Raw genomic sequence first — 12,869 nt, forward strand, 5'->3', positions numbered from 1 at the left:
CCAGCCGCTGCGACTCCGGCGAGGGTTACCACTGCCGCCAGCTTTCTAAAGGGCGGAAGTGCGGAAAGCGGGTAGAGGAAAGAAGATGCACACAGGCGCCTTCGGCTTGCCTCGAAGCGATAGAGCTGCCTTCCCCAACCTGGCGCCCTCCAGATAGGCTGGGCGATAGCTCCGTTGTGGGATTATGTACTTAACCACGTGCGCCATTGCTGGCTGGCAAATGTGGCGACACAGGGATACGAAGAGAGTGTCATGCGGCTCCGCTTCCTCCGCCTTGTGCTCCTGCCCTGCGCAGGACGGCTTTCAATCTTAGGGCAGCAGTGCGGGCCTTGTGTGGACTCTTGAGCGAAAGTACCAAGAGCCATCTAATAGGGGTTGCCAGCTAATGCCTCTGCTCCTGTTTGTTTTACTACTGCTACATTAAAGCACCAGGGATGAATCAAGTGGTGTGAAATAGCAAAAGTCACCATGGGGCAGGCTTCTAACATGCCTATTTCACCCCCACCCCAATCCAATATTGCATGGTTGCCTGTAATAAACTAAGCCAGATGCAAGGCATTAACTGTGTTTTCTTATATGTTCACTGCTTTTAACTTTTGTAAACAGCCCGGAGAGCTTCGGCTATGGGACAGTATATAAATGTAATAAATAAATAAAAATAAATAAATAAATATGTATCTCTGTTCTTGCCTAACTATATAAAGAAGCCTCTTCTCCACCCCTACCCCCAACCCCGTCTTCATTTGAACGGTTCCTCATGATTTCAGATGATTTTTAAAGGAGACACACTCACCTAACCCACAGTCACATCACAGAGCACATCTTCCTCCACAGACAGAATCGTGGGTCTGGCACTCATTGGCACCGCCACGAGGCAAAAATATGGATCCTCATGGATTTTACATGAAAAATCCCCCCAAACCGCAATCAAATCACACAGCACATCTGCCTCCACTAACTGAAATATAAAAATCACGGATCTGGTAATAGTGGGCGTCACTGCAGCCCCAAAACATGGATCAGTGGCACAGATCCCCAGGGATCCACTCCATTTTGCCAGGGATCACATCTGCTTCCACATACAATCACAGATCACATCTGCTTCCACATACTGAATTGCGGTGTTTCTGGTTCAGTCTGTGGAGGCAGATGTGCACTGTGATGTGATAGTGGTTTGCAGGATTTTCTGTGTAAAAAGCATATAAAATCATGAGGCTCTGTGTCTTGGATCCATGTTTTGGCCCCATGGTGGTGCCCATGAGTGCCAGATCCATGTTTTGGCCCCATGGTGGCACCCACAAGTGACGGGTCCATGTTTTGGCTCCGTGGTGGCGCCCATGAGTGCCGGATCCATGTTTTGGCTCCGTGGTGGCGCCCATGAGTGCCGGATCCATGTTTTGGCTCCGTGGTGGCGCCCATGAGTGCCGGATCCATGTTTTGGCTCCGTGGTGGCGCCCATGAGTGCCGGATCCATGTTTTGGCCCCATGGTGGCACCCACAAGTGACGGGTCCATGTTTTGGCTCCGTGGTGGCACCCATGAGTGCCGGATCCATGTTTTGGCTCCGTGGTGGTGCCCATGAGTGCCGGATCCATGTTTTTGCCCCGTGGTGGAACCCACAAGTGTCAGGTCCATGTTTTTAAGTTGTGGCGGTACCTACAAGTGTTGGCTCTGTGTTTTTTGGTTCAGTCCGTGGTTTGGGGGTCTTTCCGTGTAAAAACCATGAGGATCCATGCCTCGGATCCACGTATTTGCATGACGTTTTAGGAAGCGACGGAAAACCCTATACATACTTCAATTTGAAGCATTTATACGCAGGGATGGAGAATGGGTACCCTGCATCACCCCTCAACAAGGGCTGATGGGAATTGCAGTCCAACAACTTCTGGAAGGCTCTGATTCACAGTTTGAATGGTCCCCGTCCTCCTCTACTTTCCCGACAGGTTCCAATGGGGACTTGGCGGGTTTTAGCTTCCCTCCTACCTGCTGGGGGCGCTGTGACGCCCAGATTTGAAGCCGGGCTAGCCTGGAAAACGCCCGGCTAGAGAGGGCATGGGAACTTAATTCCGGTTCCGGCGCCGCCATTTTGCCGTGAGACAGCAGCAGTTCGGGAAGTGGCGGATTTCTGGAGCTAAGATGCTGTCGACTGCCGGTTATGTCGATCCTGCGCTGGGGCTTGGTCGTGAGGTTAAACGGGGCTCTGCCGTCCAACACCGCTTCTCCCCCTACACTTTCAACGGCGGGTAAGTACCTGGCCACTTGCCTGCCTGCGAGCCGCATCTTTTCCTGCACTTTTCCTCTTGAGCGTTTCTACTCCTCCTAGCGCCGAAATCATGGCAGTTTCTCTTTCTGTCTGTGTCACCCTCACACACACGCATCCGACTGGGCATTCTGTCTTTCCCCCAAGATTCGTGTATTTAATACCTTTCCATCCTGCCTTTCCGCCATAGAAGGCGGCTCCCAACTTGAATTAAAATACAGAAATACAATTCTAAAAAGTGCAGTCAATGCAACAACAAAAGACAAGAGCATGAACTCATGGGGGGGGGGGAACAGCAGCAAAACAGAGCTTCAAAACTGGTCAGTTTAAAATAGATTATTACATTTTGATAATTGTAGTGTTTTGTGTGTGGGTCTGCCTTTCAAAATGGTCTGGAACTCCAAAACAAGGTTGCAAGATTGTATCAGCCAGTCCCCATTAACAATCAGGTGCTAGTATTTTGTCCATTGCACTGGCTGCTAGTCTATTTCCAGAACATACAAAGTTGGCTTTAACTTCTAAAGTCCTAAACAGCTTTTGGCCATGTTACCTAAAGGTAACCTCCAATATTCACCTACCTGGTCTTTAAGATCATCTGATGCCCTTCTCCAGGTGTCCTCACCACATGAGGCAAGCCAGATGGCTACAAGAGAGAGGACCTTTTCAGTGGTGACACCCTGTCTGTGGAGTGGCCTCCCCAGAGAGGATTGCCTGGCATCTACATTATGATCTTTTTGGCTTCAGTTGACAGCATTTCTATTTTCCTTGGCATTTTGGAATTGCTTAAGTTCCAAGTTAAGTTTTTAAATCTTTGCGCTATTTTATTCCTGTTGTTGATTTACTTTTGCTTTTATTATGTGTTACTGCTGATTTTACCTTGATTTTATCGTCATGCTACTATTGCTATCCTGTACTTTATGTTTTTAGTTTGTACACTGCAATTTGTATACACTTTGGTTATTGGGCGTCTTTAAAAGATAATACAGAAAGTATGGTAGCAGGTGACTAAAAAGGCAGAGCTGATTAAAAGCAGGGCAAAAAACAAAAACAAAAAAAACTTCCTGAGTGAGTGAGAGTCAGCCAAAACAAATCTGCTTTTGTTAAGGCCTGTGCAGATGTTTGGTGAATTCATGAAGAGTCCTTTAGCTGGGAGTAGGTAACCTTAATATTTCTGTATCAAAGTGCTGTCTCCGTTCTCATTTGGCACAGCCCTACCTACTTTAATATATGTTTGAAAAGATAGGAAGAGCACTTGATATCGTGGCATAGTTTAGAAGTGTGCTGAACTGGGAGGATTGTACTCATAGTACTTTCAGCTGTCACTTTAACTAAGTTTGTGTGACCCCCACTTCTGGTCCCATACTGGTTTAACAGCATGAGAATAGCATGTGACCATCCTCTTGAAACTTAGGAGCTGGTATTGCATGTGGACTGCAAGTACAGCTTATTTCTACTGTTGACTCATTCATTTATGTATGTGTTTTAACTTTTTATTTCTAATCCTCACTCTATGTAGGTGTGGGAAAGGGGCTTTTTTCCTTGAAAGTTTCCTGCCTTATGATTACTTACATGTTTAAACATGAATAGAAAAAAGTTAAAAGAAAATTCCCAAGTTAAGTAAAGCAGCACCTAAACCATAATCTTGTATGTTCATTCTACAATTCTGAGTAGTTCTTGTGACTTCATTGTAGGGGTAGGCTGTCTGGTCCCAATTAGATGTTTTGGACCACAACACCCATAGTCCCATTGGCCATGCTGGCTGAGGCTTATGGGAGTTGTAGTCCAGGAGATTTAGAGGAACAATCCAAACTGCAAAGCAAAACTTATAATATATGTTTGCTGGATTTCTTTTCTTTGGGGTCAAGAGCCAAATTAAATTAGCTACTGCTGAATATATTCAGAAATGTTGTCCCATTCTCTTCTGTTTTAAGGACTGTATTGGCAATTGCTGGTGAAGATTTCTCTATCGTTGCCTCAGACACCCGACTGAGTGAAGAATATGCAGTTCATAGCCGGGACAGTCCAAAATGCTACAAGCTGTAAGTTTAAGTTGAGAGAATATAAAACTGTAATATCACATTGGTTCTAGTTGTTTGTATAAGATAGATTTGATTTCTGATGAACTGAAGTATATCTCCTTTTTCACAAACTATTAACTAGAATAATGTTAGCTGAACTTAAGTGCTGTAGTAAAGAATGTTGCTTATCCCTGATAACTGTTTTGATTTAATATGTGCTTTGTCTGCTTCAGACATGGTAATATTCTCTGCTCAGGGATCTTTGAAGTTGTGTTTCTCAAACACCTGCCTCTCCAAACTTCATGGAAAACAGCTTTTGAAATGGAGGAAGAGCTTTTAAAAGCCGAGACAATGGGCTTTGCTAGACAAGGGTTTAGCCCGGGCTGACACCCAGGCTCACCCCTGTGCATCCAGATGATGCACAGGGGATCCCAGGCTCAGGCAGGGGTCAACCCTGCCTGGCCCCAGGGTAACGGGCACCACTTTTGGCCCAGTATTTCCACAGTCCTGGGCTGAGCCCAGGACTGCGGAAGGTCTAGCCTGTTCTGTGGCTTTTCCCAGCTACGCCGCTTACTTGCGCGTAGCTGGGAGAAGCCATGCATGGGGGTGCCCGTCGAGGCAGGGGGAGAGATCGGAGCTGGGGAGATCAGAGCCAGGGGGGAACGGGGAGAACGATTTAAAAAAAAAAACTTGCCTAAGCACACAAGCGTTCGTGTGTATCTGGCCCTTTAAATACAAAAAAATGGCAGACACGACGGGGCTTTCCTTTCGCTCATCGCGTCTTGACGTCTAGATTAGAGCGACACCCCGTGGTAGCTGCACCGCGGGCTCACCCCTCCTGCTGCACAGATTAAGAGGTAGGTCTAGCAAAGGGCAATGTATCATGGGTGAAGTCTGCTGTTCAAATATAAAAGCAAAAAACAGAGCATGCCTTTAGGTGCACCTGTGCTGAAATCCTAAACACACTAGAGCAGACTTCCCAAACTTGTGCCCGCCAGATGGTTTTGAGTTTTAACTCCCACCAGCCCAAGCCAACATGGCTAATGGTGAAGAATTTTGAGAGATAAAGTTGAAAACATCTGGAAGGCACCAGTTTGGGGGCGCCTGCACTAAAGAGATTTACTTCTGATTAAACATCAGAAAGATTGTATAGCTAAAGTAACTCTTGGATCCTGGATTTTGGTGGCTATGTAGATGCTTCAAATTGCCAGCTCACTGCAAGAGATAGCAGTGGTTAAAAACACTTTTAGTTTCACTATCAAGCATGTTTCACTTTGTCAGTGGGTTCGTCTTGATCACTTCAGAATTTGCTAAGGGAGAGGAAATACATTGCTAGGCTGGATTTGTTGTACATCGATTGTCATCTCCCATTCTTTAATTTGATGTGTGATAGTAGCCTTCTAGTTTTCTTAATCATGGTTTCTTCCTGGGGATGCATGCTTGGCAAATAACAGTACAGTGCTATACATGTCTGCTCAGAAGTAAGCACTATTTCCAGATAAGTGGGTATAACATCTCAGTCTTAGTTTTACTGCTTTAGGCTGAAATTTTATACCCACTTATACAGAAGTAAGGCCACTGAATTCTCTCCCGCTCTCCCTTTCCTGGCCTTTCTTGACTACAGGCTAGAGAGAGAATGGCCCGCTTGGGGCCAACTGTATGGAGTCACTCCAAGCTGTGGCATCCCCCTTCCCATCCTGCCTTTCTAGTTTTGGAGCAGGAAGGGCCATAGAAGGGGGTGTTTCTCAGTTTGGCCCTACACGGCAGGCTGCTTGTCATGTTCACGTTTGCAGTGGTGAGCTGATTTGTTGAAGTGATTGAAAATGTCAGTGTGTTTGACAGCCCCGCTTGTTTCTGCTAATAATGGGCTGGAATTTAGAGAGTTTCTTTGCTGTGCATAGTGGAATTTTTAACCTTTTCTTCCTTTGGTCAGCTTATATATATAAAAAACACCCCCTCCGGAGGCCCAATATGCCACATTATAAATTTCATTTGACATTTCTCTCAGTGATTGGTGTTTGAGGAAATGCAGTTCAAGCCCCCTTGAGCTTACAGAACTAGCTTCCTGGTGCTTATATCCTGTGGTGTTCATTTCCTCAACAACTGCTTTGGTGCTGCACTCAATTGGGCCTTTGTGGGAGTTTGGAGCATGGTGGCTATATAGCATGATGACATTTGTCAAACACCTTCCTGTGTGAGATCTGTGTGAATTGTTTGCAGGATTCTCCGCCATCGATACTGTACTGTTTGTGATCTGGTTGAATACATATCTTTTGAACCAGAAGTTCACACAGGGACCATGGAACTAAGAACTCAAGAGCTGAATTGGGCAAATGGTCTATCTAGTCCGACATTTTGTTTCCTAGAGTGTCTGACAAGATGTCCTCAGGAAGCACTCAAGCAGGACATGATGGCAATAACCCTCTGTGCTGTTTGTCCCCAGTAACTAATATTCAGTGGCATGTTGCCAATAAGATGAAAGTTCTACTTAACTCTGTTAACTAATAGCTGCCAGTAGACACAACGTCCATAAATTTGTGTAATCTCCCTTTAAAGCCAAATAAGCCAGTGGTCATCGTCATCACATGTATCAGTTTATTCCATATAATTGCTAGAGCTGTGTGTACTGCTATGCTCAAGTACAAGCTCACACTGGGCCCATTCAGAAGACACCTTAAACCATGGCTTTAACCACAGTGAATAAGGCTATTTGCTTTATTTACTGTGGTTAAAGCTGTGGTTTAAGGTGTCTTCTGAACACAGCCTGGCTTTCTGGCTTAACCACTGTGGTTAAAGCCATGGTTATAGCTGATACATTTCACAACTAACAACTGAATGTGCTTTAACAAAAATCTTTACATAAGAAAATGCATTGATGCGTCATGTCAAGGTTACTTAAAATCATGTCAATATTATATTCGTACAGGACGGAAACAACAGTTATTGGGTGCAGTGGATTTCATGGGGACTGTCTTACGCTTACTAAAATCCTTGAAGCAAGATTAAAGGTAGATGATTATTATGTTTCCAAATGAAGGTGGACAAACATTAGCAAAGATCAACAAAAAAAGCAATAGCTTAAAATCTGAAGGTTGTATCTAATGGTGTCATTCTGTTAGCATAAAGCTTTTACCAATTACAGAAATGCCATTTTCATCTTTGCGTGAGTGTCAAATCCAGTACTCTGATTCGATTTGCACGAGCTGTTGCTCAAGACCTTTCACAAGTCACTATGACTTACACTAGGTATTGATGTGCTGTTTGCACATGGTTTTCTGTTGCCTTGCACAGCTGCCAGTGGAGCACACAACCACTAGCAGAACCATACCACCTCTTGTACTTTTCCTGCTAGTGTTACATTGGATACAACTATAGAAGTTCCTATTGGCAAATTACCAAATATCATTCCTCTGTATAATTTCTAAAGCTTACTAGTCACCTACGAAGTAAATACGCTGGGTTTTTTTTAAAAAAAATCACTGTAGTTTGTGTGAAATTTAGAAAACTGGGTTAATACTGGATGCTATAAACAGCTCCTGTAAACTTGTGTATGAGAGCTGGATTTTCATGCAAAACGTGCAGTGGAGTGTCAGCTTAAAACATTTCTGTGCCTGATGAGGAAGGGTCAAATAAACCCTTCTGATCTCCTTCCCTAGCAATAAAAATTTCGTTCGTAAGTTAATTAATAAATGGAGCAATCTTATGTCCCCCTAGACAGCATCGGGGGTGGGGGGAAGGATTTTTTATTTCGTTTTGAGCTCGTAGACAGGGCTCCAAGCTGAGAGCAGGGAAACCACGCTCCCCTCCCCTTGTAGCTGGCACAGAGAGAACTTCTCTGGCAAAACAGAGCACTCGCAAAATGGAGTGCTGAGATGGGGAAAGGAGGTGTTCCTGGGGGGCGGGGGGAACGGAAGCAGCAGCCGTATGAGAAATTCTGTGGCAACCCCAGCCTCCTCCTCTCCCCCTCCCAGAAGCCTCCACTAGATGGGCGAAAGCATCCATCTAGCTTAAATGCAGAGTGGGAGACGCAAGGTGCCTCCCGCTCTGCGTAGGATATTCCCAAGTTCAGAGCCGTACGAGTACCCAGGGTGCATCTCCTAGGATTACGCCCTAAATTACTTTCCTGCCCTTTTAATGACTACAGCCTAATGAGGTTGTGTTTCTTTGCCTGGCGATAGGGCTGACCCTCTTGTGCCATGTTCTCAGTTGATGCTTTGCTTGCTCTGTGGCTTGCTTCAGTGACACATTTAGCATCTACCTCTGCCCTGCTTCTGTCATGACAACTATTGTTCGTTTCCAGATGTACAAGCATTCCAATAACAAGACTATGAGTTCAGGAGCTATTGCAGCCATGCTTTCTACAATCCTGTATTCCCGACGCTTCTTCCCTTACTATGTTTACAACATAATTGGTGGATTGGATGAAGAAGGTAAAGTCCAATGTGCACTCCCTGTAGAGACATGAGGAAAACGGCTCCTGCAGATGATGGATAATAGCTTTAGGTTTTGAAAGGAAAGCACATCATCCAAGGGAGGGGCTGTAGGTCAGTGGCAGAACACTTGCTTTGTATGCAGACAGTCCTAAGTCCGATCTCTGGCATCTACAGGTAGCACTAAGAAAGAACTCTGCCTGGAACCCTGGAGAGCCAATGCCAGTGTGTGTCAACAGTACTGGGCTAGGTGAACCCATGTTCTGATTCAGTATCAGACAGCTTCCTATGTTCTGAAATTAGCTATCTAAATTATAAAAGTTTCCTAGTTTGAACTGAGCCTTAGCATACCTATATCAGCATTCGTTTCAGCCTGAGATAAAAGTTGTTACTTCGAAGTCAAGTCTTTCATTTTTGCCTGGTCCAATAAAAAGAGTATCTTGGTACTCTTTGTATTGGACCAGGTGAAAATCGAAGACATGACTTTGCAGCTGCAGTAAGAACTTCTACAGGCAGTACGGGTTGCACTAGGTAACTTAAGGTGCAATCCTTTGTATGTTTACTTTAAAGGAAGAGCTGTTGTGTTCCTTGTGGCTTAGTAAGTGCAGTTCAATTTGCAGCCCTAGCATCATTGGGAAAATGGCTCTTCAGATATTTATATTCAGTTTCTCAAAGGAAAGAGTTCCCTGTTCTCAAAAAGTCTTTAAGGATGAAGTTCTGTACAGCTCTAGAAACATAGTGCGAGCCAAAAAAAAAATATCTAGAGAAAAGTGTGCAATGGGACTGGGAGAAGTTGGCTCCTATACCCCCTTCTTCTCCCAGTCCCCTGGAATACCTCTTCCAAGGTTTGTGGGACCCACTGAATTAGGGTAGGGGGGAGGATCCCTGAAAATTGGGCAGAGATTTAAAACTAACATACATTCATAAGTCTGGACCAAAGATTTCCCTCCCCTTCAGTCAACAGAAAGGCTCCTCCTTTGGAGCCAGCCCATTATCTCTGAAAAGTGAATCCATGATCGAGACTCATGTAAAAGAACTAGCCAGAGGTAAAATTATTTGACACTTGCCATCAAGCATGATAAATTTGACATAATTGCAGAGTATCTATTTTTTTGTGCAAATTATAAATGCTTAGGCCAGCCTTCCCCAAGCTGGTGCCCTCCAGATTTGTTATACTACAGGCCCCATCAGTCCCAGTTAGCATGGCCAATGGCTATCCTGCATGGGGGTGATGGGGGTTGTAGCACAACACATCTGGAAGGTGGCCAGGTTGGGGAATGCTGATTTAGACCATAATCCAAGAGACTGGACATTTATTCTCTATCCTATAAAGAACACTGCTCTGTCCAGTAGCTGCTCTACTAAGCAGATACAAGCTCTGTAGTGCAGAAGGTATGGATTATGCTTCTAGGTAATATAAATGTTCTATTTACGTACAAGTTCATGTTTTCAGTTGTTGCAGCCATTTAGTATTAATGTTCTGAAAATATATTTTTGTTTCATTGTCAAGTTTACCATTTTACTTAACCTCAGCTATGAAAAGACCACTTGCACTCATTCCCCCCCACCCCCAGTATCTTAAGTCAATCTCAGAAAAATGAGAATCATCCTACTGTTAGAACTTGTGTGAGCTTAGCTTCTCTGCAGCTGCATGTGATCCTAATGCTTGCCTTTTTTCACTTCTCAAGGGAAGGGTGCCGTGTACAGCTTTGATCCAGTAGGCTCCTACCAGAGAGACACTTTCAAAGCTGGTGGATCAGCTAGTGCCATGCTGCAGCCTCTGCTGGACAACCAGGTGAGAGTTATGCCATGACTGTTAGTTTAGTTGCTTCTGAAATGCTTGAAGTTTATTTAGTTACTTTATTTACAAAAGTCATAGACCACTCTATAGCTGAAAAAAGATTCCCAAGTGGTGAGAAGTTGTTTTTTTAAAAAAAGCATCAAGATATCAAAGAATTAAAATATATAAAAACAAGTTATACCAATAAAATGGAGAGTGATCACATCATCTGGCAGGGAATTCCATAGAGCGGGAGTCAGGAGACTAAAATCTGCAGTTCCAAGTGGACTCCAAATGGACCTCAAGTCCCTGTGGAACCTCCAGGAGTGCTTCATCCAATGGTTTTGGCTTATAAGGGAGAAGCCGCTCTCATAAGTTGTGTGCTACTGATGGCCTCTGTGTTTGACATTCAGTAGTAGTGGGGGGGGGGGGGTCTGGTAGAAAAATTAAGAGTAAAAAAATAACTTTTAGCAACTAACTTTCCAAACAGAGTATACACAGGAGAATGGGCTTGTAAATGGTCACTTGTCAGGTTGCCTGTGGTTATTGAGAATTGGCTACAGAAGCCCATGCAATGGTTGCTTCATACAAGTTGGTTCTTCTTTCCTCTTCGCCTACTGATGATAAACATAGGTATTGTGAGCAGCAAGGTATTGTGGACTTGCTTACTAAAGTGTGTGAGTTCCTAAAGGGAGTCTAGGGCAGCAGAGAATGCTGCTCTCTGGGTGAGCAAGGATGTGCAGGCCCCAGGCTTTGGAAGGCCACCTAAATCGGCGATCCTCACTCTTTTTCAAGCAGAAGCCACAGCTGATTGGCTAATTGCACTAGTGTTCTCCTACTGCCCCTGCCTCCCAGCCAACTTACAGTCGGCAAGCATCAGGTCTCCTGACTCTCCACCCCCGAAGCTTCCTCCAGTAGCTCAGATCATAACAGAGGGACCATCACTGAAGCAAAAACACAGTAAAGCTAGAGGGCTCATGCTGAGAGTGAGCAGCTATTACAGAGAAAGAGAGGAGGGGGAGGCAAAGAGCTACACGGGAGGGGATTGGGAGCCACTAATGGCCCTTGCAGTGAAGGACACTCTCCTAAGTAGGAGAAGAGAGAAAACAGGAGCCATACCATCCCTACTTTCCATCTGTATTTTTGTTAATCCAAAGGCGAGCTTAACTTGATGTGCCCTCAAAAGTGTTTGCAAGCTGCATTCAAGTGATGTGTACGTTTATCACTTGACTTACCTGAACATGTGAAACTGCTATAATCTCATGATCAGTTGTCATTAACCATTGTAGTTTATGTCATATGATTAACATTTAGTTTGATACCCAGCAGTGGGAGCCAAAGTGAGTACCGTATTTCTTCGATTTTAAGACGCCATCGATTGTAAGATGCACACTAATTTCAGTACCACCAACAGAAAAAAAGCTTTGATTCTAAGAAATAATAAACGCACCTGTGATTCTAAGATGCACCCCGTTTTTAGAGATGTTTATATGGGGAAAAAGTGTGTCTTAGAATCGAAGAAATACGGTATATTAACTTGGCATGTGCTTTCTTTCTCATGCTCCTGTCATCCAAATTAATGTAGTGATAGCACACCATTTCATGTCATGGTGACTTCTTTGTACATTGTTTGGATTTTTGAGGGGCCCAAACTAACTAGTTAACTGTTAGTCTTGGTGTTTTGGTGCAGCATGAAAAAGTAGTCTCAGTAGTCTTTGTTGAAATTGTCAAATGAAATCAACAAGCTAAAAGTTGATTAAAATGTCTTTCTTTTTAAAGGTTGGCCTCAAGAATATGCAAAAAGTGGAACAAGTGGCTTTATCCTTGGAAAAGGCTTTGCAGCTAGTAAAGGATGTCTTTATTTCTGCTGCAGAAAGAGATGTATACACTGGGGATGCACTAAAAATCTGCATTATCACAAAAGATGGAATTAAGGAAGAAAATTTTCCTTTGCGTAGAGACTAAATTGGTGCACTGTTCAGTTAAAAATCTTCAGTGTTTCACCATAATTTTTATGCAAGTTTACTAGTGGTATGGTAACTTTTGATGTATTAAAAAAAGGAACCAAAGTTGTCTGTTTCATTATTAATATAGCACTACTATTTGAGCCACTGCTGTCTTAACATTTTGGGCAGTATCCAGTGCAATGCTACAGCTAACGTAAATGACATTGTGCTAGTGTCAACGATCTCTAGCCCTACATGAATAGTGCTTACTGGCACAATGGGTTTTCCAGGCATACCCCCTATGGATCTACACCAAGTCATGACACTAATGTTATGTATGGAGATCTTGGCAGCTATTAAATTAGAGCAAATATTCATGCCCATGGCCTTGGGGAGTTGATTAGACTTCAGTCCCCTCCGTTTCCCTGAATCATGT

The 12,869-nt window shown here is 44.0% G+C and overlaps 1 protein-coding gene across 1 annotated transcript; it reads left to right on the forward strand.

The window, feature by feature from the left end:
- The first annotated feature begins 2,067 nt into the window (after positions 1 to 2,067).
- Positions 2,068 to 12,556, forward strand: PSMB1 (proteasome 20S subunit beta 1). The gene is made up of 6 exons (XM_063124411.1): positions 2,068 to 2,242; positions 4,191 to 4,298; positions 7,204 to 7,285; positions 8,578 to 8,707; positions 10,396 to 10,502; positions 12,267 to 12,556. The coding sequence occupies exons 1-6, from the start codon at positions 2,136 to 2,138 to the stop codon at positions 12,450 to 12,452; spliced, it is 720 nt and encodes a 239-aa protein (XP_062980481.1). The 5' UTR covers positions 2,068 to 2,135; the 3' UTR covers positions 12,453 to 12,556.
- Positions 12,557 to 12,869: the final 313 nt, after the last annotated feature.

The sequence above is a fragment of the Elgaria multicarinata genome, chromosome 4, assembly GCF_023053635.1.
Source record: "Elgaria multicarinata webbii isolate HBS135686 ecotype San Diego chromosome 4, rElgMul1.1.pri, whole genome shotgun sequence".
Taxonomy (NCBI): Eukaryota; Metazoa; Chordata; class Lepidosauria; order Squamata; family Anguidae; genus Elgaria; species Elgaria multicarinata.